Source organism: Rhinoderma darwinii, chromosome 11 (genome assembly GCF_050947455.1).
Source record: "Rhinoderma darwinii isolate aRhiDar2 chromosome 11, aRhiDar2.hap1, whole genome shotgun sequence".
Lineage (NCBI taxonomy): Eukaryota > Metazoa > Chordata > Amphibia > Anura > Rhinodermatidae > Rhinoderma > Rhinoderma darwinii.
In genome coordinates this window covers 29,032,172-29,058,883 of record NC_134697.1, presented here as the reverse complement: position 1 = coordinate 29,058,883, position 26,712 = coordinate 29,032,172, and the positions used below count along the sequence as shown (strand labels likewise).

General features: G+C 39.7%; 1 protein-coding gene across 2 annotated transcripts in view; it reads right to left on the bottom strand.

The window, feature by feature from the left end:
* The window catches only part of ADGRA1 (adhesion G protein-coupled receptor A1), a 534,808-nt gene that overhangs the window by 49,763 nt on the left and 458,333 nt on the right, over positions 1-26,712 (bottom strand). For both annotated transcript variants that reach the window (XM_075843229.1, XM_075843230.1), the window contains one exon: positions 12,619-12,742. In XM_075843229.1, coding sequence (XP_075699344.1) covers positions 12,619-12,742 — 124 coding nt within the window. The remainder of the gene's footprint in view (positions 1-12,618; positions 12,743-26,712) is intronic.

The following is a 26,712-nucleotide window of genomic DNA, read 5'->3' as shown; positions in this document are numbered from 1 at the left end:
ACGGGTATAGTATTTCCTGCTTTGATTATACAGGTATCCTACATTACTTTATAACAAAACATATACGGGACTACCAGTGTCTCTTCCTCTCAGATAGGTATACATTAAAAGGCACAGATATAACATGTGTGATCTATAATTAATTTGTGATATTTATAGTTGTCACCACAAAGATCAGATACAAATATAAACTGAAGTCAACTCCTGGGGATTGAGTGCCGGGACTGTATTATTAGATTAGGTCAAAATCCTGTCCCCTCTTCTGACATGTATGTTTTAGTTCATTAAATTACTTGTATTCCCCATGAAATAGTAATTCTGGACCATCTTTTCTTAGAACTCTGTGTTGTGCCGTTCCTATTGTTATTTTTTTTCTAGTAATATATCAAAAAAATCCAGTACTGGGTGTTACCAGTTGGGGGGGGGGGTGTCCCTACACAACCTGAGACTGTCCAATCAGTGCTAACAGAGTGACAATGTGTAGGGACACAATCCTTTGACCAGGGGAATGGTAACACCCAGATGTCTAGTTATTCTGACATTTCTAGGAGGAATAACAGAGTAACAGCACAACACAAAGTTTTAAGTTAATATGGTTCTTTAATGGGGAATACAAGTATTTTACTAAAGAAGACATGTCAGGGAAGCTGATAGATTCTCTTTAAATAGATCAGCATTATTTTTAGTATTATTATTGTTATTATTATTATATTCTACAATTTTCACTTGTCAGACGTCTTGCAAATATTATGATGCTAAAATCCCTACAAGTAATAGTGATTAAAAGGGTTGTCCACTTTCTGAAAACTGATGACCTATCCATCTGATAGGTCATCAGTATATGATCGGTGCGTGTCCGACATCTGGACCCTGCACTGATCCGCACTCCCTGCACCGGATTTTTGGAACGGGATGCAGTAGTTGGAGTCGTAAGCAGATGGCTCTGAACACTGCATAACGGGCATTCGGCGGAACTGTAGCTCTGCTCCTATTCACTTGAATAGGAGCAGAGCTACAATACCGTTGAACAACCGCTATTCTTTGACAGGAGCCATCTGCTTCCGGCAACATCGTCCGGCGCCCGGAGTGCCGGATCGGTGCGGGGTCCAGGTGTCGGACACATCGATCATAGGTCATCAGTTTTCAGAAAGTGGACAAACCAGATCACCATGAATAATAATACCTGGTCAGCATGGACATGGATAACCAAACTTGATCACCATGGGCAAACAAACATGGCCACCATGGACATGGGCGACCAAACCTGATCCCCATGGGCAACCAAACTTTGTTACTATAGATATGAACAACCTGATTACCATTAACAACTAAAGCTAATTACCATGGACATGAACATCTGAGCCTCATAGGGAATATTCATCCACAAAACATGACATTTTGAAATTATTATGATGTCATGGTTTTATATACAGATTTCTCAAATACTATAGAATTTTGTTTTGCGAACTTCAATCTTATTCATTTTTTCAAAGACTAGGTCCCACTGTAAAGGAAAAGAGCCACTCTTTGAATTTCCACAGTCTAGTGAATCTGACACATAATAAATCCAAAATGTTAATAGTTGATGGCAAATTAGAATATAGATCAAATTTTCATCACATTTACTGATGTAAAAGAGCTAAAGATGCCTACCAGAGCGCCCACTAAGTATTGGATTACGGCTCTATTAATTTTTATTATTAATATTTATTGTTGTGAACCAAATCTCTAATGTTGCCTTTCAAAGAGAATTCTTCCCACCAACCAAAATAATTGCAAATACATGGAATTGTGTATTTTTAGTGTGTTTGATGAGGTGAAAGATGATAAAATGACAACTGCAAAACCGTGTTATACCTACAGCAAGATGAGTCAAACTAAATCCATTGTGTCAACTTATTTTTGTCATAAATTTTTTAGCTTTAAAAAACAATAGATTGTCAAATGTGTTAAATTAACCGAGATCAGTACAGAGAGTTTCTTTCAGCTTTCGCAGAACAAACCCGGAACACGGTGGGAGAAGGTAGACGATGTATTTTTAGAGGACAAACAATTGTTTATGGATACAATGAGAAACGTTTGAAATGGGAAGGTTTCATTTTCGAAGTATACACATGAGAAGACAATCTTGAGCTTGGAAAGTCTGATCTTTAACTACAACTTACAAGTGACATTAATATATTCAAAGATCCAAAAACAGTGGCACCGTGCTCCGCTCTGCTGTTTTACCATGGTGGGATGTACACCGCACATATATTTTCTGTACAGTTTTGTGACATATATTTAAGAATTATTTTAATCATTATTTTCTTATATTAAACATTGAAATCTGGATAAACTTATTTTTTTTATATATATATATGTATATATATATAAATATATATATGTATGTGTATATATATATATATATATATATATATATATATATATATATATATATATTACAGTGACAGGAAAATTGGTAGTGGATTTCTATACTTCCCCAAGATTCCTCTCATATGTGTACTAGGCTCTAGGAAGTATCTGTCTCGTCCAGGGAAAGCTGGTCGAGATGGAAAAATCCAGGAATCTGAGTTTCCTTAGCAAAGAGCAGTTTTGCTAAGGACTTTGGTAATTCTTACGTTCAGGGCTGGATTTTTATGGAATGATCAGTAAGTTGGCAGTGGGGCCTATCATTCCCTTTCTGGCCAATACAGGTTTTTCTTGGCAACTCAGGTTTGTAGCTCAGCTCATCACTGAGCTATAAAAGGTGTGCATTTGGTGACGTGATGTGGAAAGAGACATAACCTGTCCCTCTGTCTGGAGACAACAATACTGAGGTCTGCTAGCCTCCTGCTGGCCATTTGGATTTTGTGTGAGGTTACACACAGACTGGTTTTGGTTCGGATGGTTGGTAGTATGCCACTTGTTTAGTGAGGGAAAACGTGTTTAGTTAGCGCTCAGCCGATCAGAGTTTATTTTATGTCTGGTGCCTGAAGTTAAGGCTGTACATTTATTTTTGTATTCTGTCACCAAATAAAGAACAGGAAACCCACCTATTTGAAAAATAACTTTTCGGTCACTGTCTCTGACTGCATTTTGCCTAACGCTACAGAGCTAAGAGGAAAAGGGAGAAAAAAAAACACGGCGCAACATGGTGCAGATCACAAAGGAGATTATGGATGATGAACAATGGTGCAGATTATGCTCACCTATAGGAGTTGTGCAACGGTAGGCACAACTCTACTGAAGGCAGGTAATGGTTGGTGATGTAGCTGCAGCTAGGTCCGAGCCGGTGGCTCAAAGGCGACCGCACGATGCAGCATGTATGAGAGGAAAAAAAGGGGCCCAGAATACAGCGCTGCTAACATCAATTGAAAATCCAAACTAAGAAGTAATTAGTAATAAAAGGATTTATTGGCTTTAGGAAGGTTTAAATAGGCTACGCGTTTTGATGTGTTTCGACTGCTTATGTTCTCCTTTATTCATCTCCATTTCGGCTTTGTTACTCATCTGACATGCACATATTTATTTATTGCCACTTTAACCATTGTGTCATTTACTTAACCCTCTTTGTGTGTTTTTACTTCACCTTTTGCATCCTCATGACCCTGTGTGATGTCAGAGGTGATCCCTGACCTGCCGTTTTTGGCGGAGTTTTTTTCTCCTCCTTTCCCTTACTATTAAAATTGCTTCCTTACAATGTAATGTATATGGCCTTATGAAGACGCTGGTCCAGTGTCGAAACATGTAGCTTATTTAAACCTTCCTAAACCCAATAAATCATTTTATTACTAATTACTTCTTAGTCTGGATTTTCAATTGATGTTAGCAGCTCTGTATTCTGGTCCCCTTTTTTTCCTCTCATACATGCTACAGAGCTAATTCCACATATATATTAGAGCAGGTCTTTCCAATTTTTTTCTACTGCAGCCTCACCAGCCAGAACAGAGTGGTAAATTATTAGCAATATTAAATTTACAACCAAATTGAAATTTTTTTGTGGGGAAATTATATGTTGTAGTAATATTGTGCTGGTGCAAAGTCTAGTTTTATAGTCCTGGCCGTAGTGCCAAATGGCTATTGATCCTGATTCAGGAGCCCAGAATGGTTCTTAGCCTAGTGAACACTGCCTGGCATATCATTTTGAGCCAAGTTTTTAGCACTGCAATATCATCCCTGCCTCTTTGGTTTATAATAGTATCTGTTACTGACAAAACTTGAGTGCCACATGGGGAATCCCCAAAAATTGGTTGGGGAACACTGTCATAGGGAAGACCTAAAGCATGCTCTAACACGAATTGTCATAGGACAGACCTGGGTGCCTCACGTAGGTCCTGGGCTGCATGTATAAAAATGTGAGCCTTGGGTTTCACTGCAATTATTATTGATCACACTATTTTAATTGTTAAATGGCTAGGATCCAAGGGTTGTTAATGTGTCATTGTATGGCCAAATGCAGGGCATTAGTCCTACTATTGACATAAGAAAATGTCCAAATGTATAAAGAGGTTAATATAGCAAAGATGCTAGGAGTTTTAGACTCGATATAGGAGACTATATGGCTGAATACGCCATCGTGCATGAGCCCTTAGTCATAAGTCGGGACAAGAATACACTGGTGCCCGTAAACATTAGTACATGAACTGCAGAGCTGTGCCGGAATAATGATCAATTACCACATAGAAACCCTACTCTGTTCTCTGTCTAGTCCTTGCATAAAAGATCCCTCATTATAACACTGTAAAATATGATATACCTCCAGCTATTCACTGTCAGGTACTTAGAATAGAATAAGGGTCATGTGTGATGAAATTTTTCAAGGACTTACAGAAAATAAAGTAAAATACATAAATCTCAATGGATAATAATGAGGAGCATAAATCTTTTTTCAATAGTTAAGTATTTTGTAACATCTACACAGATAAGCTCCTTATGACAGCTCGGATTTTCCTTGCTCAAGGACTGAGTTTCTAACAAGGAATCCCTGACCATTTAAAAAAATGCATGTTGCAAACTTTGTACAGCAACATTGATCCTAGACATTTATAGACTATAAATCGATACACACAATGAGCTACAATATTTTTGAAATTTTTGAAACTGGCCAATTCAATATGAAAATGTATTCAATTATTGCCACATAAAGAATAATGCATAAAATTTGGAAAAAGGCAAAACAAATATGTGAAGTAGAAGGTTTTTCAAATTGTACCCCATTATGGTAGAATGTTTATTTACAAGGATTTCATAGTTTTTATGGGTAAAAATACTGGGTTAAGAAAGGTGTTTTTAGAGTACGTCAGATTCCTCAGCAGGATAGTTCTTATATAAATTTGGATCAATTCACATCTGAATCTCCATTATTGCAGTGTGATCTAGTACAATATGTATGCCGTTTCTCTTGTTTGATAACTTTGAGATTAAAAAGAAGGTCTGTGATTTTGAGATATATATATCTTACTGTAAAGAGTAAAAAAACAGATAAAGGGATTACTTCTAAAAGTAAGAGAATATTTTATAATATGGTTAAATTTTTGGTGAATCCTAGGTTTAAAATAGCTCAGTTTTACTTAATTCACAAATTATATACTACACTGAAAAAAATAAAACTAAACTGCTAAAATTAACAAAAAACTCAAGCTATGTGTCCCTTTGTGTGAGGAGGGGTGTCGGGTTGGGTGGTTTTTCTAATATCTTTGTATAAGTTATATTGTTTAAAAATGATTTACATTTATATTAAAAAAAAGTGATGATCGATCTACAGCGTCTACAGGATTCCCTAAAACAAGCAGTCTTGTAGGAATCTACGTGTGATAATTTCCTACTAATCCACTTCCAGATGTCAAAAGTGGTGGGGCCTCCTGAGGGTCTGAGTTTAGCATGTCTGGTCTCCTATTGCAGATAGAGCAGTGGGGGAGAGCTACTGCTGTAGCGATTTGCCTCACAGCCAGAGACAGGTCTTATCTGAAGTTTGTGAGATGGAGGAGGAGAAACCAATGATCTCCTTTGGCACGTATTTAGAAATTCTTCTTATATGTCCCACAGTTTTGATTGAACTATGAGACAGAATAAGAGAGAGAATATTAAGGAAGGAATTGCAGGATTTTTTTTTTCATTTCTACATATTCTACATTGAGTGTTTCGCTAAAAAAGTCAGTAGGGGTTTCACAATTTTAGTCTCACTTTCATTTGCTTATCTAACGCTCTTATATATACCCCTTAATATTCATGGTAACCGTCTATATGAATAATCTTAATAAAATCCTTTTCTTAAAAAATCTCATCCATAAAAGGAATTAATCATTTTCGTTGAGAAGCGGAATATCCATAGCAACCATACTGATGTAAGGAAAAAGCAACAACTGTAATGCAGAGTGGAATATAAGTCTTAGTTTTCACACCACCAAGCTGTTTACGCCAAGCAATTCTCTTTTTAGATAACAAAATTGTTCATACATTGAGATAATGTTCATTTCATAACATGGTAATTGTGTAAAGAAAAAAAATAAACCTTAAAGCAACAAATATAAAAAACTGTTTTGTGTGAAAAAACCTGGAATGATAGAAATTGTAATAGAAAATAACAATTTCAGGGATTGATTTTAGTTTGTCAGAATGTGTTCTACGTGATTCCATTCAGAAGTGATTTCCTTTTTTAAAAAAAAAAAAAGAATAAATGGTTCGAAAGTACAATGGAGGAATTCTAGATAGTTTAGCAGAGCGGTAACTTGGGCATTGTGGGTCCCAGGGCAAAATCTGTAACCGGGCCCCACAGCTATTATGTGTAATTTATAGTACTGGCCTACTCAAATGGGGCAGAAGGACCTTTTGAACCCTCTCAGGCTCCAGGGCCCAGGTACAACCCAACCTCTGTTCACCCATAGTAACGTCTCTGTGATTTAGTCACACCGGGAATAAAAAAACCACATGGGTAACATGTAGGCAGCCGTCTCACCACGCCGGGCGGGAATCAAGGGGTGCATCCAGACAGAGAATGAATGAAGAGGTGCGGGCGAGTATGTGTGGCATTCTCAATTATGTTTTTTTTAAATATTTTATTTAAAACTAGTCAATTATAACAAAATACATATAAGTTATCGCCACGATCATAACAACCAGTAGAGTAAAGTTATTATATTATTTTTACCGTAAGGCACATGGCATAAAAAAAGCAAAAAAAAACAAAAACGATGACGTATTTGTTATTTTTTTCCTATTTAATCCCATATAGTAAATGAAAGGACCCCCAAAATGGTGCCAATAAAAGCTTGTCCCTCAGAACACAAGCCCTTGGCTATGTCATGCGATGACACAGAATGACATTAAAACATGCTTTTATTGTGCAAAATTATTAACACGTACAAAAAAAACATACATATTTGTATCACCGTAATAGTAGAATAAAGTTATCACGTTATTTATACCTCACGATAAACCCCATTTTAAAAAAAATAGCTTTTCACATTCCCTAAACTTTTTTTTTCCAATTAATTAATAAATTATATGTACTCCAACGTGGTGCTGACAACAAATACAACTTGTCCGGCAAAAAAAAAAAAAAAAAAAAGCATCATACAACTATTTTGATGGGGGAAATAAAAAAGTTAAGGGTTGTGGAATTTGGAAATGAGAAAAGCAGACATTTTGCTCAGTCCTCAAGGTCACATATACTAGTCCTTCTCAATGAATTAGAATATCATCAAAAAGTTAATCAGCTTTATGGAGATGCTGATTTCATTTTCCGGCAGGACTTGGCACCTGCCCACACTGCCAAAAGTACCAATACCTGGTGTAATAACCACAGTATCACTGCGCTTGATTGGCCAGCAAACTCGCCGACCTAAACCCCATAGAGAATCTATAGGGTATTGTCAAGAGGAAGATGAGACACCAGACCCAACAATGCAGATGAGCTGAAGGGCAGTATCAAAGCAACCTGGGCTTCCATAACACCCCAGCAGTTCCACAGACTGATCACCTCCATGCCACGCCTCATTGATAACCCCTCAGCAGTGCCACAGGCTGATCACCTCCATGTCACGCCGCATTAATAACACCTCATCGGTGCCACAGGCTGATCGCCCCCATGCCACGCCGCATTGATAACACCTCAGCAGTGCCACAGGCTGATCGCCTCCATGCCACGCAGCATTGATAACACCTCAGCAGTGCCACAGGCTGATCGCCTCCATGCCACGCCGCATTGATAACACCTCAGCAGTGCCACAGGCTGATCGCCTCCATGCCACGCCGCATTGATAACACCTCAGCAGTGCCACAGGCTGATCGCCTCCATGCCACTCCGCATTGATAACAGCTCAGCAGTGCCACAGGCTGATCGCCTCCATGCCACGCCGCATTGATAACACCTCAGCAGTGCCACAGGCTGATCGTCTCCATGCCACGCTGCATTGATAACACCTCAGCAGTGCCACAGGCTGATCGTCTCCATGCCACGCCGCATTGATAACACCTCAGCAGTGCCACAGGCTGATCGCCTTCATGCCACGCCGCATTGATAACACCTCAGCAGTGCCACAGGCTGATCGCCTCCATGCCACGCCACATTGATAACACCTCAGCAGTGCCACAGGCTGATCGTCTCCATGCCGCGCCACATTGATGCAGTAATTCATGCAAAAGGAGCCCCGACCGAGTATTGAGGGCATATACTGTACATACTTTTTAGTAGGCCAACATTTCGGTATTAAAAATCATTTTTGAAATTGGGCTTATATAATATTCACATTTTCTGAGACACTAAATTTTAGGTTTTCAGTAACTGTTACCATAATCATGAACATTAAAAGGAAAAAATGCTGGAAATAGATCACTCTGTGTAATGAATCTATATAACATATGGGTTTCACTTTTTGAATTGAATTACTGAAAAAAATTCACTTTTTGATGATAACCTTAAGGGGTTAAAGGGACTATCTGCTATGGGAAATCACTTTTTGTTAGAAGGTTCCCCTGACAATAAGCTGATCAGTGTATCCCACTGCTAGGATTGCAACCAATCTGCTGTAATAAGTGTTCAGTTTGTCTGCAGCGCCACCACAGGGGAAAAAAACGCAGCACACATTACTGCATTTTCGTTTCTATCGAAATGAATGGACAGTTCTTGTAATGTACGGACATGTCAAGTCCTCCTGAGCCAGAGACATTCTTTGTAGCCACTCACTCGTTCGGCTAGATGAGGGTTCCTGAATGGTAGATGTCTCTCTATATACATACTTACAATTCCCTAATAGGGCACCTGAAAATGAGCGCTGTGTTCAGAGGTTTCTATTGAATGGGAACTGATTATTTCAGTTTCCTGTTACAGTAAAGGATCGGTCTGTGAGTGCGGCAACTCAATGCTGCCGATAGCACTGCGTGTAGGAATTTAGTGACCATATAAAAGCATGATACCACAGGCAGAGAACATGGGGGAAACTTCTAATATTTATATATATCTAAAAAAAAAAATATATATATATATTATGTATAATTTATAGCAGGGTGTAAATTATTCCTTATAATACACACCTTAGCTGCTGCAGAACCTCGTTTTGAAGGGTAAGGAGGCGCTTCCTGACCACCATTGATTCATTGATTGATATAAGATACCTTCATCCTTTTTAAAAAGAAGGTCTGCAGCATCTGCTGTGTGTATTATGATATTCTGCTGCAGCTGAGGCACAATACTTTATACTGCACATTGCAGCTACTGAAGAACATCTTTTTAAAGATAAGGGGGAGACACAACTTGTCAGTCAATCACTGCTTGACACAGGAGAAGGAATTGTTAAAATGATTTGGAACAGACTGCTTCTACAAAAGGAGAAAAGCAGAGTCTTTGTAGCGCTGCTCACTCTGTATAATTGTTAGGATCTGAAGTCAGAATGTGATGTGTATGCAAATATTATTTATGGACCTAAAAAGAACATAATCTTTAAAAAAAAACACACAAAAAAAATCCATTGGGTAAAGCTGAATCGTTGAATTTGAGTGAATATAAAGGATCCTTAACTTTTTCACTATATATAGATATTTTGCTATCCATCTATCTATCTATCTATCTATCTATCTATCTATCTATCTATCTATCTATCTATCTATCTATCTATCTATCTATCTATCTATCTATCTATCTATCTATCTCTCTCATATCTATCTATCTATCTAATATCTATCTATCTATCTATCTATCTATCTATCTATCTATCTATCTATCTATCTATCTATCTATCTATCTATCTATCTATCTATCTATCTATCTATCTATCTATCTATCTATCTATCTCTCTGTCTATTTCATAGCTCTCTTTTTCTCTCTCTCGCTCTTTCTCTCTTTTTCTCCCTCTCTCTTTTTCTCTCCCTCTCTTTTTCTCGCTCTCTCTCTTTTTCTTGCTCTCTCTCTTTTTCTCTCTCTCTTTTTCTCTCTCTTTCTCTTTCTCTCTCTCTCTCTCTCTCTCTCTCTCTCTCTCTCTCATCACTCATATATACAACAAGTCTTGCCTGAAACTGAATAGAAACTACATAATAATACATATTAACCACTCAAAAATTCATTAAATGACTACTATTTACCATTGGTGCTCTGTTAAAGAAAGAAACATTTTGCAATCACTTCAACAAGCAAGTCCTGCTCTTCTTAATTCAGCAAATATTAAAACTTCAAACACATATTTCAATTAACAGTAAAGACATCTCCATGATTGGAGAACCCACAAACCAAAATAGTAATATATGCCGCTAATAACAGGAGCTCCGAGCGCTCACTGGTCTGAAAGGAAATTTATTTCTGAATATATTTCTGGATACTCATGAATGCACTCTTGCCATAAAAATGTAATCACTTCTAAATTACAATCAAAAACGAAATATATATCAGTGCCATAGTTCATCGTAGTGGTGCAGGCGGTGGTATCTGGATTGAGAGGAGCCTTTTTACGGTTTCTGCATCGGTTTAGAATTTCAACAAATTTTTATGTTAATATAAGAGAACATGTACAGTACATGAGGAATCTGGCTTATGTAATGAATGCTTGGCTTCTAGAACAGTACATTAAAATATAATATTATTCATGAATATTGATAATGGAATTCAGGAAAACACAGATCGAACAAGATTGCTGTTAAAGGGGCTCTCAAGCCCCTAAAAATATTCCTCAACAGGCCCCAAACATGTAGAAATAACAAACTAATATAGTTACCAATTGCACCGTTTTCCTGCTGCTGGTGCTGTGGTATCTTACCACGTCTTTTTAGTCCTCAGTACTCAAAACGAGACCGCAGCATCTAATTGCTGGCCACATGTAACGGAATCACTAGTTGAGGAATTCCCCAGAGTGCAAGTTATGGAATTGCTCTGTAAGCGATCCCCCAAAGGCAACTGGAGACTGTCTGGATAAAGCATGCATGTAATCCACTACCTCAAGTCCGTCACTACTCTGATCAGCAGAGTCTAAGGCTACAATATGGTGTTCAACAAAGCCCACCGCAAGGCAGGTTGGATTTGGCTGCATAGAACCCAGGTTGCATTAACAGAATACAGTGTTAGACAGCAGGTGCAATGCAGGCAATACCAGAACAGAAAACCAGACAGTCAGATGGTAAACAGCAAAAAGAGTACACAACCAGGAGAGACTGTAAGCCCAAATCAGAAAGCAGAAGAACACCATGAGTTGCAGAGGTCAAAACCAGACTAGAGCAGAATGTCCAAATCAGTGAGCAAAAGGGTTAATCTAAAGACAAAGCCGAGTCCAGTTCCAATAATCCAAATAGCCAGGTGATAGAGGGTGTAGCCAGGTGCTTGATCAGATACTTGCATACACAAAGAAATTCACAAGCAACAATGAAAGAACTGACCAGACTTAAATACTCCACCCTAGAATCTGATAGGAAGAAGACAGGGAAATTAGATTGGCTCTGCAACTCAAACAAGAGCGACCCAGAAGCTAGACTAGTAGTCATGACAATCTTAAAGAGACGGGCGTTTCGTTTCCTAACACCACATGTGTAACATCCCTTCCATACTGACGCCACTGCTGTGGCCAGAAATTGCCTCAGTCATGTGTTTGTATGACACATCACTGTGCTGATGATGTAAATAAGACGTGCGGTGAACTTCGAGGAATGGCGTGGAACTTGAACGGTAAACCTCAGTTATCACAGCAGTTAACCCCAATATGCTTTTTCCCCCATGTCACATACACTAGAGTTCAGGAAGCTGAGCTATGAGGAGCTGTTTGATGGGGTCTTCTCTCTGTAGAGCTGTTTTAGATGTAGTATGCAGTACGCTCTTAAGCTCCCTCTAGGGGTGGCCACAGAAAGTTGGACTTTTATCATTTTACTCTATTTTTATATAGGATGATCAACCCCCACAAATATATTATGAATTATTGAGCACAAAATTTTGGATTTATTAAGATGAAAAGAAAAAATTGGTGTTCAAAGGTGGACATTCACTTTAAGGTACCTTCTGTGGTGTGTCCATGGCCTTCAGTGGTATAAGTCCAACTGTGCTCAGAGGTGTGATGTTTACCACAATTGGTAATATATTACATGGTGAACACAATGTTTACTCAAATACATCACTTAATCTACATCTTAACAATTCCAATAAACAAAGCTGTGAGCATTACTTACAGATTGGCATATTATGGGATAGCCTGTTCGATTTATTCCTACCGCAAACACAGCAAAAGTGAGCGCAGTGTGGAAACAGAAATTAAGTAGCATATGCCATCCTTTTCTGCTGATTCGGATAGTGCTGCAGATGAAAACAGAGACAGATTAAGTGTGGGCACATAATATAAAAGCAGACTTAATTATAAAAATAGTTTACACTTTGTTTGGATATAGAGAGATGACAAGCTGTGCTCATATTGCAAGAAGCAATGAGACATTTAACCAGTTATTCCCTTTACAAAGCGTATATTCAACAATCTACAATACACTGTTCAAATGTACCACATCAAGCTGTAGAAACAGTGGCATCCATCACCTATAGGCTGTTGTGGCAACCATTTAACAAAGATCATGACATAAATATTAAATGGATGCCACAATAGCCTATAGGTGACAGATGCCACTGTTAGGCATATGTCAAAGCCTCCATTTATCGTGTATATCTGGAGCGTTTCCTGACGTAAACGTTAAACGTAGGCCAAAAGCGTTATGTGAATGGGGCCTTACAAACCAGTGTATAGAATGTAATGCTTTACTCGGATTTACTGTTTGCATGAACATAGTTTTAAAAGGTGAACACCCCATATACTGACACAGGGATACTGTAAACAATCTATATAGAACATCCCATTTACTGGCAGAGCCACACTGTCTATCTTTACTATATAATTATACTATATCTATTTTTACATACCTAAAGTAGTATAGTTGAAAACAGACAATTTTCCTTCAACTTTAACCAGAGGAGGGAAGAGTACGTGGTTAAAAGAAGGGGTGGGGAAAACGTGGAACTTAGTTCCTCCCTATTGATACAGGGTAAGGAAAAAAAACAACAACTCATAAAGCATGAGCCAGTATGCCCTATAAGGAAAACAATACCTTCCTGACCCCAAGTGGCAATCAAACTGGGTCAACATTCATACACTATGAATGGTCATACATAAAATACATGTATGGGCCGGTTAAACCAGAACAAGAGCCTGCTCTTTGTTAGTGGCTCTTTGCTGTGGCTTATAGAGGGGGGGGGGTCCTGAGCAGGGTGTCCCCACTATAATGACCATTTGCCCTACTATGGCTATCGACTGGAGTTGTCTTGGTGTAACAACCCCTTTAACAGCTTAGTTGAGTTTTTATAGTGTAGTGGGGCAAGTTAGTTTATCCTATATCAAGTGCCAAACTTTCCAGAATGCAAGTCACTAGAAAAAAGCTCTGTGAAGACTTTAATTCAGTAAGAAATTGTGGGAAATTTCAGCTCTGAAACTGGCAGAATTGTGAATGAAGCTCTGGACTATAGAACAGCCTAGAACATTATAGCAATATCAATACACTGTGAAATGTAATATGTTTAATAGCCGTTCACCTATTTGCAAATTGTTTTCGAAAGGCTAAAACGGCCCATTTTGGCTTGGTGGACAAGTGGACTTTTAATTATTAGCTTATTTCTATTTATCTCTACTTTTTTTTTACTACAGTACTTTAACATTTTTTAACATAGTTTAACAACTTTATAATTTATCAAATGCATTTGATTCATTCTTTAAATTATGGGATACAAGTCTACAAGGTCTATTTTATGAGGACAAGAATGTATCTTGTCGTGGTTGTAATTAAACTTACTCCTGTGCAAGAGAACCATCCCTGGGGATCTAGGGCAGTGAAGAGGTCAATAGAAACACCTCAGGGGGCCTAGGCCAGTAAAAGGGTTTACTGGTCCCATCTCCGGTGGTCTACGGTAGTCTACGGCAGGGAGCTGTGTGTCATTATCTACAGGGGGCACTGTGGCACTATCTACAGAGGGCACTGTGGCACTAGCTACAGAGGGCACTGTGGCATTGCCTACAGAGGGCACTGTGGCATTACCTACAGAGTGCACTGCGTATATGGGGGCACAAACTGGGGGCCTACCTTTTATATTGGGGCACAAACCGGGGGCCTAAGTTCAGTATCGGGGCATAAACAGGGCCTAACTTTTACATGGGGCACAAACTGTGGGGCCTAACTTCTATATGGGGGCATAAACAGGGCCTAACTTCTATATGGGGGCTCAAACTTCTGTTTTTTTACCATTTCACTGCTGCCGTGAGTTCCCCCGCAATGGGTCCCACTAAGTCTGTGTCGCCAAAGGGCCCACATAAACCTGGAGCCGGCTTGTCCCTGGTGATCTGGGGTCATTAAGATGCATGTAGCCTGGTATTCACTTCTTGTTGGTCAATTCTACATCTTCAAGTGCAGCTTCAGTAAAAGTAGGGCATAAAAGTGATTTGGAGCTTAAATATGTAGGAAATGCAAATATGTTCTTGAGTACAGGATATTCTGAACACCTCCTCTAAAGCGCTGGAGATCATCTTAACAATAAGCCAATTTGTGGGGTCTTTTCATGCTGTCAGCAAAACACCAGTAAGCGTGAAATCGTAAACGTTCCTTTCATGGCATCACCTAAACCTAGTACACTTCTACATTTATATTACACACTATTTATATGCTCACACAGAAAAAGCAAATTGCTGCTTCGTACGTCTGACTCATGTACTATAAATTCGCTCTGTGCCATTGTTAAATCTATATGGAGAACAGAACTTAAAGAACCCACTATTATGAGAAGACATTTTATATCACCAGACATTTTTAACTTCCTAAAACGATAAAAAGGAAGACCAGCCCTGTCCATATGCCCTATTAGAACATATGGACGCTATAGAGTGGGTCTCCCGCTCGGTCTATCAGCCAGAGTGGAGAGCCATTAATGAAACACGGCTCTTGCTCTGGTGGACTTGGCTCGGCCATGGCTGACCAATTATTGATATGGTCGGTCGCAGCAATTTAGTGAAAATGTGGAATAAGTGAAATTTTATGATGGATGAATTGGTTTTTTATAGTACTGGTCTCCTTATATGGGGCACTTTAGGTCCCATCAGGCTCCAGACTCCGTGAGTGACCACAACCTTTACACCCCCTATGGGTATGCCCTTGTCTATGTGTTAAACTATAATACAGATATATCATCGGTTTTAGGCAGTGTTAAAGGGTTGTAATGAATTCTTTTTTTCTCTAGTTTATATAATGTATAACATTTGGAGCCTAATGTTGCCCAGTGCAGAGCAGTTGAGGTCTGGCAGACACCTCGAAGAAAATGAGACACCAGGATGAACATCCCATAAACTTTAATTTCTGTAACCTATAAAGGTTCTGCTGCTAGCAGTTTCTAAATTTTTCATTTCATTTAAACATTTTACTGATGTGCAGAATAGTCGGGTGATTATTATTATTTTCAATGTCTCCTCACTGAAGCACTTCTCTCCAGTTCTTATCATATGTACTTAAGCTGGTGATTTAAGGATTTTAAATTGGGGTATTTATGTAACACTATTGTGTGCAATACACCTATTGTAATGAGATTTCTAAACGGTTCCTCCAAGGGTCAATACCTTCTGCTTTAGTCTGCATAAAAATTGTATTTACAAGGTAAGAGGAATGCCGGGAACTGTGTTAAAGCAATGTTACCTTTATATGATTAAATAATATATAGATAATATATATAGAAGAATATACAGTGTATGTATATATATTCATACGTACGTACGTACGTACGTACGTACGTACGTATGTATGTATGCGCGCGTGTGTGTGTGTGTGTGTGTGTATATATATTTATATATATGTATACATATATACAAACCAAATGGACAAAAGTATTGGGACACCTACACATTAAACCTACTGAAGCTTTTATGACATCCCATTCTAAATCCATCGGTGTTAATATGGAGTTGGTCGCCCCTTGCTCCTAAAACAGCTTCCCCTCTTCTAGGAAGGCTTTCTACAAGATTTTGGAGTGTGTCTGCGGGAATTTTTGCCCATTCATCCAGAAGAACATTTGTGAGGTCAGACACTGATATAGGACGATAGGGCCTGGCTCGTAATCTCAGTTCTAGATCAACCCAAAGGTGTTTGATGGGGTTGAGGTCAGGGCTCTGTGCGGGCCAGTCAAGTTCTTCCTTTTGCACTGGTACTCAGTCATATTGGAACAGAAAAGAGCCTTCCCCAAACTATTCCCACAAAGCTGGAAGCTACAATTGTCCAAAATGTCTTGGTATGCTGAAGCATTAAGATTTCCCTTCACTGGAACTGAGGAGCCTAGACCAACCCTTGAAAAACATCCCCATAGCATTATCCTTCCTCCACCAAACTTTACAGGTGGCACAATGCAGTCAGGCAGGTAACGTTCTCCTGGCATTCACCAAACCCAGACTCATCCATCAGACTGCCAGAGGAGCTGAAACGTTGCATTGGAATTCTCTTCACTGAATTTCTCTGTAATGCTGCCTGGTTTTGTATATATATATATATATATATATATATATATATATATATATATATACATATATGGAATCTATTCAGAAGACCACCTCTTTGAGAAGACCACACCACGTCTAGCCCATAGTTATTTAAGTAAGATTTACAATTTCTTTGTATCCTATATTTGTTTTTCCCCTTCTTTGAGAGGACCAAGTTTCATAGGCCTTGAGTGCTTGATAAATATTTCTATACTGCCAAAGGAATCTGATCTATTCAAATTAATGGCGCACGTTACATCACATTGTAAAATTATACTATAACTAAATGAAACATAGTACTTCGCTGTATATAATGCTCTACTGCTATAAAAAAAGGAAAAAAATCAAGATAATTTAGTTTTTAGAGGCAATCAGGCAACATGCATATTCTAATGTAGTGAAATGTTATAAGTCAGGCTGTGTGATTTTAAATCAGTGCAGAAAAAAACAAGCCGTTAATCAAACTGCAAATCACACTTTAATGGACGAACTAGCTACTTTAAGGACTTGCTTTTCGGGACAGATTGTGTTCATCATCATGTCTAGAGTTTTAATTTCTTTCTTACAATTTGCATTCAGCCCAAACCATCATTTGCCGGTTTAGTAATTTTTTCCCTTTTTTCCTACACATGATAGTTTAGAAATTACTCTTAAATCTGCATCTAACATTTTCAGCATTATTTGGCTGTACAGTCGTTACAGTGTAAGATCCCAACCTGTGGTTTCCATTAGTCCTGGATAGTTACTAATGAACTGGCCAACATGGTTTCAGTCCTAATTGTTTATAAATCAAAGAGACTCAGGAAGTCACTTGATAATTAATATAGTCATAAAAAATGTTTCCAGCTTTTATACATTACTGCAATTATCAATTTCTATGCACCTGCAATTCGAGTTTGATCTTGATGCCTCACATTGGACCGATCCTTTTACATTTCTCCTGTTATGGACATATCTTCCACAGGACTATATTCTCCTTTATTGCCATATTGGGGAAGGTAAGTTTATTCGCCCCACCTATTTTAACCAAATTAGATGGTGATTGGGATGCAGCCCAGCAAACCAGTTTATTGAATAGTTGACTCATGGCTGGGGATGTCAATGGCCATTCTCATACTGCTCTTAAAAAGTGAGAATATCATCTTTGACGCTCGTAAATCTTGAGCTGCTCTTCATTGACTTGAATGAAGAACGGCTCAAATTACGTTGCAGAGAAGTGTCCTGCACTTCTTTGCCGAGGCAGTCATTTTACGCGTCGTCGCTTGACAGCTGTCAAACGACGACGCGTAAATGACAGGTTGTCTGCACAGTACGTCGGCAAACCCATTCAAATACGCCTCGTTTACGTCTGAAAATAGGTCGTGTGAACCCAGCCTTAGACTGAACCTTTGACAGTCTCATATCTAACCCTATTCTCTCTGTATCTTAATGCAGAGATATTGGAAGTTTGACTGCAATGTTTGAATTTTATTTTTAAACTTAAGTCGATAACAATTTTACAAGAACCTCTGATAAATGATTCCACTTGCTAGTAGTTAAGACTTATTCACCAAGAACCTGAAACATAAGAAATTCATGTTTACAGGTATATTCAATCCTAATTCCAAAGGAAATCTAACAGAGGGGTTGCCCAACTCTATCTGATGTTGACATCATTGGAGTAGCCGTTACGGCCCTTACTTTGTTAACATATAAAAGTTTTGTTTCAAATGAGACCAAGGCTGCTCTCAGAAGTACCTGGGCCCCAAACAGACAAGTCATCAGGGTCCCCTTGACTCCCTTCTATATTTCCCAGTCCCATCCTTCATCTCAGACAACATTTTGTACTTTTGGTGGACACCAGGGTGATATCATAATTATTTTCTAGCTTAAAGACTATTCTCCTTCCCACACACAATGGTCCATGGATTTTGTCATCCTTGGTGCACAACATATACATTTGGCGGGTCACTGGGGAAGGGCAGGGGGCTAACTATAGGGGGTGTAGTAGTAGCAGTTGCACTTAGGCCCTAATGCTTGAGAAGGTTCAAATGCCCCTCTGCCACATAAGGAGACACCAGTATTATAATATTGACACTTGGTTGGTGGGGGGCACAGTTTTATATTTTGCACCAGATCTTGAGCGTTGCTCCCAGGAGTTTTAAGTAATGCTTCTGGGGAAGGGAGAAACAGAAGACCAAATTGGACTTGTGTAGTCTTAGTTCATTAAAATAAATTGGTGCCATTTTTGCACATTATTGCCTATTAAATAGGACTTGTCCTTTTTTTATATAAGGGAAACTGACCAGGTCCTTTGGGATGACTAATGGGCAGCAGGTAAGAGCTAACAGGTAAGTGTGGACCACTTTTTTGTTTTGTGTCCTGGACAACAGTACCATTCTTACAGTAAAGAATCCCCTTTTAAGTTTGTGTACAAGTCTTCTTTCCTCTAGAGTCTAGACAGAGTGGATGTTCTCTTATTATAGTTAGTGTTAGGTATAACTAGATCATGAGAGAGATGTCTGTATTGATCTTTGATATATTTATACATAGTTATTAGGTCACCTCTCTGTCGCCTTTTTTCTAAACTAAATAACCCTAATTTTGACAATCTTTCTGGGTACTGCAGTTCACTTATCATGTTTATTACTTTAGTTGCCGCCTTTAGAACCCTCTTAAGCTCTACTATGTCTTTCTTGTTCCCTGGTGCCCAAAACGATTGCTGAGTACATTGTCCCAGTTAATGATGCAGCCATTTTTCAGATTTTCACATTTGTTTTTTCCAAACCCACCTTCCAAAAGCTGTAAGTTTTTTATTTTTCTATCAATATTGCCGTATGAGGGCTTGTTGTTTATGCGGGACGAGTTGTAGATTTTCACAGCACCATTTATTATACCATATAATGTAGTGGGAAACTGTAAAAAATATATTTGTGGGGTGGAATTAGAAAAAAAACTGCGAATCCTCAATGTTTTGGGTGGTTTTATTTTTATGGCGTTCACCGTGCGGTAAAAACGGCATGTTAACTTTATTTTGCGGGTCAATACGATTACAGCGATACCAAACTTATGTAGGTTTTTTTTTTTTTTTTTTACTTTTACAAGGAAAAACTGATTGTAATAAAAATAAAATTTGAGTTTTCTCGCCATATTCTGAGATCTATAACTTTTTTATTTTTTCATCAATTTAGGTGTGAGGGCTTAGTTTTTTGTGGGGCAAGCTTTAGTTTCTATTGTTACAATTTTGGGGTACATGAGACTTTTGAGCACATTTTATTAAATTTTTTATGGGAGAGGAAGTAATCATAAAACAGCAATTCTGGAGGTTTTTATTTTTTACGGCGTTCCCCGTGTGGACTAAATAATGATTTATTGTAATAGCTCAGACTTTTACGGACGCGTCGATACCAACTTTATTCTACTGTTTTTTACTTGTCCCCCAAGGGAGGAGGCAGGGCTTCATAGGAGTACAAAGATGGCAGACCTGGTCAGGCCTCCAGGCTGGAATATTTGGAATATTGGAATATTACAGGGGGTCGACCTCCCTCTTTTTAGTAATTTAAATGCCACGGCCGCTATTGATCGTGGAATTTAACGGGTTAAACAAGCGGGATCCCGTTCAATACCCGGAAGTGTCGGCTGTAACACACAGCTGACACGTTCGTTCTATGGAGTGAGCTCAGCCCGTGAGCCCACACCATACTCCCCCACCCGACGTGCGGCTCATGTATACGGCGGATGTCGGGAAGTGGTTAATAACCAAGCAATTGTTTTCATTTTGCTATCGTCGCATTCAAAGAGATATATGTTTTAAATTTTTCCGTCGACAAAGCTGAGGAGTTGTTTTTTGTGGGGTGAGTTGTATTTTTCAATGACACCATTTTGGGGGACATATGATCTTTTAATTAACTTTTATAATAGTTTTTTTAGGGGGAATGAAAAAATAGCTATTACAGCATGGTTTATCACATTTTAAATTTACACCGTTTACACTTTGCGGTGTAAATAAAATGTTACCTTTATTCTATGGGTTGGTTTGATTACGGCGATACCACATATGTGAGGTTTTTTATGTTTTACTACTTTTGCACAATAAAACACTTTTAAACAAATGTTATGTGTTTTTGCATCGCCTCATTCCAAAAGCCCTAACTTTTGTATTTTTTTAGTCGATGTAGCCATATGTGGGCTTGTTTTTTGTGGGACAATGTGTCAGTCTGATAGGTACCATTTTGGGGTACATGGGACTATGTGACTAACTTTTGTTATATTTTTTTTGGAGGAAGCCATGCAACAAAAAGCAATTCCCGTTTTTTGCATATTTGTTTTGTACGACGTTCATTCACCATGTGGTTTAAATAATGTGTTACCTTTATTATTCGGATCGTTACGATCACAGCGATACCATACCGATACGTGTCGTTTTTATAAACTTTTAGAAAATAAATCCACATTTTATATAAAAAATGCTTTTATTTTTTTTACTGTGCAGTTTTGTTTTTAACAAACTTTATTTAACTGTATTTCATTTTTATTTATTTTCTCTTAGTCCCACTAGGGGACTTCACATTGCCATCTTCTGAACGCTGATATAATGCCTTGGTATACTCAGTGAGTGTAAAACTGCCTGTGAGTGTAAAACTGACAGGCAGTCATGACAGGCCTGGGAGTCTTTGTTAGACCCCCCAGCTGTCATAGCAATCCATGGGCGGCCAGTAATCGAATTCATGGGCCGCCTATAGGTGACAGAGGGAGCCCCCTCCCACTCAAATGACTTAAATGATGCGATCACAGTTGACCATGACATTTAAGGGGTTAAACGTCCGGGATCCCGGGGGTTGCAGCTGGAACCCGGCTGTCAGTCAATGCTGAGCTCACACAGGCAAGGCTTCTTTGCTCGCGCAAACACCATCACTTACAATCTCCTCAGAATGCAAGGAGACCTTTCCTGTGTTGTTCATGTACATGACAATGCGGCTAGGGGTTAATCAGTATCCATAAATGACTTCAAGATAAAATTAAGAGTGGCTGACAAATAACGATGAGTAAATGACCAGCAGATATTGAGAGTGCTGCATAGGAAACTCAGGGTTGCTAGGCAACAACGCATCTAGTAATAAAAATCACCTCCTTTCTATACCAACCCCTCCGCTACAATAGAATAATCACTGTATAAGGACACCTCGCTCTCCACAGATCATGATTTTGCATTGTAAGAGGGATGACCTATGGGAATTCATATATGTCATCTAGTGCATTCTGCTTTTTGTGCTCATGTAATATACAGGTCATGGCTGGATATAATGAGTTTGACACTACATTCTTAGTAGAGCTAATTTAATGTATCATATGATGTATATTTTCATTCACGATCCATAGTTCAGCTACATGAGTTATGTGGGCTGGCTTTCTTTGCTCCCCATATGGCAGTTGCAGTCTGTAACGTCCGCAGTCGCAAACCGCAGACTCCTATCATCCTGCAGCGGTCTTCCTCCCCAGAGATGCCAGCACATGCGGCCGTCCTGTCCTGCAGTGACCACTAGGGTGCGAGCGCAAGCTCATTCCCGGCCTTAATGGGCCAGAACACACACATGTTTTAGATTGACTGATTGCTCCCATGATCACCCTGGACTATAAGAAGGGCCCTGCTCCTTCCTTCATTGCCTGAGTGTTGTTTGTGTTACCCATGTTAGTCTTTTCAAATGGTCCCTTAGTGTCTTCCAGTTCCCAGTGTTCCCGTACCTGCTACCCGTATCCTGTATCCCATGCTACCTTGTTCCTGTCGTGTTGTACCACTGATCTGCAGGCTGTGTTACACCACGCCTGGTGTCTGCTGCCAAGGTCCCATCTGAGCCTAGTCATCGCTACTGTCTGAACCACCACAGGTACCGTTGCTTGAACTATAGACTTTACTTGGTACTCTGTATTGGCCAGCTGCTATACCGCCACGGCGGTACGGCCCAGTGGGTCCACATACCCACAGATCGTGACACAGTCACATTTTATTTCTATTGTTTCCTATGAGAAAAAATTTGCATTTGACTATTTTTCCTAGGCCAGGTTCACACAGGTCCTTATTTGATGCATCTTTTTTTTTAGCCAAAACAAGAAGTAAAGATGTGTCCTTCCTTAACTTATCTCTAAGGCCCTGTTCACATCACATATTTGGTATATATTTGACGTATACACCAGGAAGAGATCCCGTCGTACATAGGCTGTGACGGATGCCTAATAGTGGAAATAAGATATCCAGGCAGCACATCCAGAGGAACAAAAAAATGTATTCACCCGATGCCTAATGGTGACATCCGTCACCATAGCATATAATGGTTTCTTTTAACAGATACATCATAAAAAGGGGTCATGAGAGTTTATGATGTTTCAGTTAAACAGAGATCATTATAGTCTATGGGTGACAGATTAGTTAAATGGATACCTAACAGTGGCATCCATCACCCATAGACTATAATGGTGTCTATTTAACGTATACGTCATAAACTCTCATGATATAGCCATTAAACGAATACCATTATAGTCTATGGGTGATGGATGCCACTGTTAGGCATTCATTTAACGCATCCATCACCCATAGGCTATAATGGCATCCGTTTAATAGATAAGTCATGAAAAGCTATGGAAAAGCTCATGACGTATACATTTAACAGATTCTGGTGACGGATTCCATACAGTGACATCGGTCACCAAAGGGCTATCATGTTAACCCCTTAACGATGGTGTAGGTCCTTAGTCTACAGCAACGTCTTTTGGCGTCGCTGTAGACAAGGCTCATGAGCTTTCATTTTCTAAGCTGGAGCTGTCATTAAGAGCTCCTGAACAAAGAGCAGCCTTCGGAATAGAGCTGGGATTGGAGAAAACTCAGACCCCGGATGTTTAACCCTTTGGTCATCGGGGTGCGTGACTGCGGCATGATCAAAGTGGACACTCCTCTTTGATTGCGTCACCGGAAATCAGGCGACACGATCGGAGACTGGGGGAACCTTCTGCAGTCAGCCCTGGGGACCTAGAAAGGACCCCAGGGCTGTGTGTTTGTCATGATCTGTGTGTGTGTGGACCCACTGGGACGCACAGCCGTAGCGGCATAGCAGCTGTCCAAACTACAGTGTACCAAGTTAATATATATAGACAACGAAACAGATGACACCAGACGTGGTGTAACACAGCAGACGTGGCAGATGGCAGAACTCGACTCCAACACTATAGCGGGCACAGGAACAACTACAACACGGGATACAGCATACAGGTAGCAGGGCACGGGAACAACGGGAACAGGATAACACTAAGGGGCCATTTGCATGACTAACAGAAGAATACGAACAATGCTCAAGCAATGAGCAAAAGGGCAGGGCCCTACTTAAGCCCAGGGTATTCACGGGCTAATTAGTGATGATAAACATGTGCGCTCACTGGCTCTTTAAGGCCGGGCACGAGCATATGCACGCACCCTACGGGACACAGCAGAGTGGAGCAGAAGTGAGTGCTGGCATCTCCTGGGGAGGAGATGCGCACCAGCGGTCACAAGGCCAGGGCCGGCCTTAGGCTACAGGGTGCCCTGTGCGGAATTACCCTTTGGTGCCCCCCACTCCATTTATCATTGTTATGTATTGTCGGCATTTGGTGCTTTTGTTTGTGCATTTGTCACGCCGAAAAACGTGTAAAAAATGCTTGGTTTAAGCGTCCCATTGACATAAATGGTATAGCACGCCGTTAGTGCATACGACATGTTTTATTTAAAAATGTGTCGCGTGAAAAAAGTAGTGTCAGGTCAATTGTTTGGCACGTAAAACGCACCGAAAATGCGCCAAAATCGCACCTAATTTCTCTAGTCAATGGGAGTTCTGATTGAGCGGAAAAAACGCGATGAATACACGTCAAAAGCGACCTGTAGTTTAAATAGAACTTTACAAAAACACTAGTGCTTTTATGGGTATGTGTACGCACAAAATAAAAAATGTCTCAAAATACGGAGCTGTTTTCAAGGGAAAGCAGCTCCTGATTTTCAGCCGTTTTTTATTCAAAATCACGTTTTTCGCTGCATTTTTAACTGCCATTTTTGGAGGTGTTTTTCTATAGAGTCTATGAAAAACGGCCCCAAAAACGTGACATGCACTTCTTTTTCGTGGCTGTATTTTTCCACGGCCATTTTTTAAAACGGCTGCGTAAAAAACGCCTGGTCGGAACAGAATGCCGTTTTCCCAATGGGCAGATGTTTGGAGGCGTTCTGCTTCCGATTTTTCAGCCGTTTTTAGCACAGTGTGAACAAGGCCTATGTTTTGGTAAGGCTGTTTTCACATTACGTCCTGCCTGTCCATTTATCATATGTGGTGGAAGGGAGACAGGGAATGCAGAGTAATAAAAATGAAGAGCTGGAGAAAACAATGGAGGAGGCGGGGCATAGGTAAGGGTGGCAGCGGGGCATATGCCCTAAGGGGTGGGTGCCAGGGGAGTGCTAACAAGCAGCTCTGCCTTGGCCAGGGCATTTAGATTCAGGGCAAGAACAGTGAACTAAATATTTGTCGTGCATAAGTGAACTCATTGCTATCACTCTGGGGGGAGAAATGCTAAGAGGGGTTATGTGGGGAGCGAAAAGTATTAGCAATGTACTCACTGCAGTATGTGAGTACACTCGCTAATATACATTCTGGTCCCCCATCGCGCTGATAATGGGATTTTAATAGATTTTTATAACGCTAGTGGGAGCCCGGAAGTCTAGTTGCACAGTCTTCCTTCAGGATGACACGACTCTCCGTGATGTGACCAGCCGCGCTGTACTCTATGTACAAGCAGTAGCAGCAAATAGATTACAGAGTAAAAAATCAGCCGAAAAACTGTTCATACATTGCCTGCAAAGGCGCCAAATACTATCCCAAACTTCTGGGAGGAAGTTTACAGCAACCCAATCCCATCATGCATCTCCTACCTACCCTACACCATGCCGGCATATTGTTGTTCATTCTCTCATGCCGGGTGCTGCCGGAAAGGTGGATGCGGCAGCACCCAGTGTTCATCCAGCAAACAGTACTTTAAGATAAGATATGGCGCCGGAGATCCCAGGGAGCCGGACACAAAAATGCTGCAGGTAAAGTTTTTGGATGCGGCTCCTGCACAGGGCCGGCGCCGTACGGCGACACAACTTATGTCCCATGTACCAGAACAGATCTCATAGAAAGCTATGGGATTCGTTCTAGCATCAGTTTCCCTCCAGCTTTTCTGCAACACGCCGGTGGGAAACTGATAGGGACAACGGACATACGAGAACGGCCCCTAAAATAGACATGTCAGGAGAGGTGACAGATCCTCTTTAAATCTCTCTAAATTCCAAGGGGTTACTTCAAGGTATCTAAAGTATATTAATGAAAGGTTAATAAATGATTCAATCTCATTCATTACTGTACAGTAGCTATAAAATGAGATTTCAATGTAATATACAATAGGTATAAATATGTATTATGTTCAATAGATAATAACCATAGTGTATAATGATTCAAATGTGAGTTCTGTTGAGGGTATTATTTTTTTAGATATTTATTTCAAACTTTTTTTTTTACTATTATTTGGCTGGCACTGAACAACCACGGGGATCGGCACAATACTGTTTCATGTTAAAATATTTAGGATGCTTTTAAATTGTCAGCAACCATCATGCACACCCCAAGGACGGCGTTCCTGTGCAGTGTCCTTTCTTCACAGTGCAGACATTCAATGCTATTCCCGCATATTT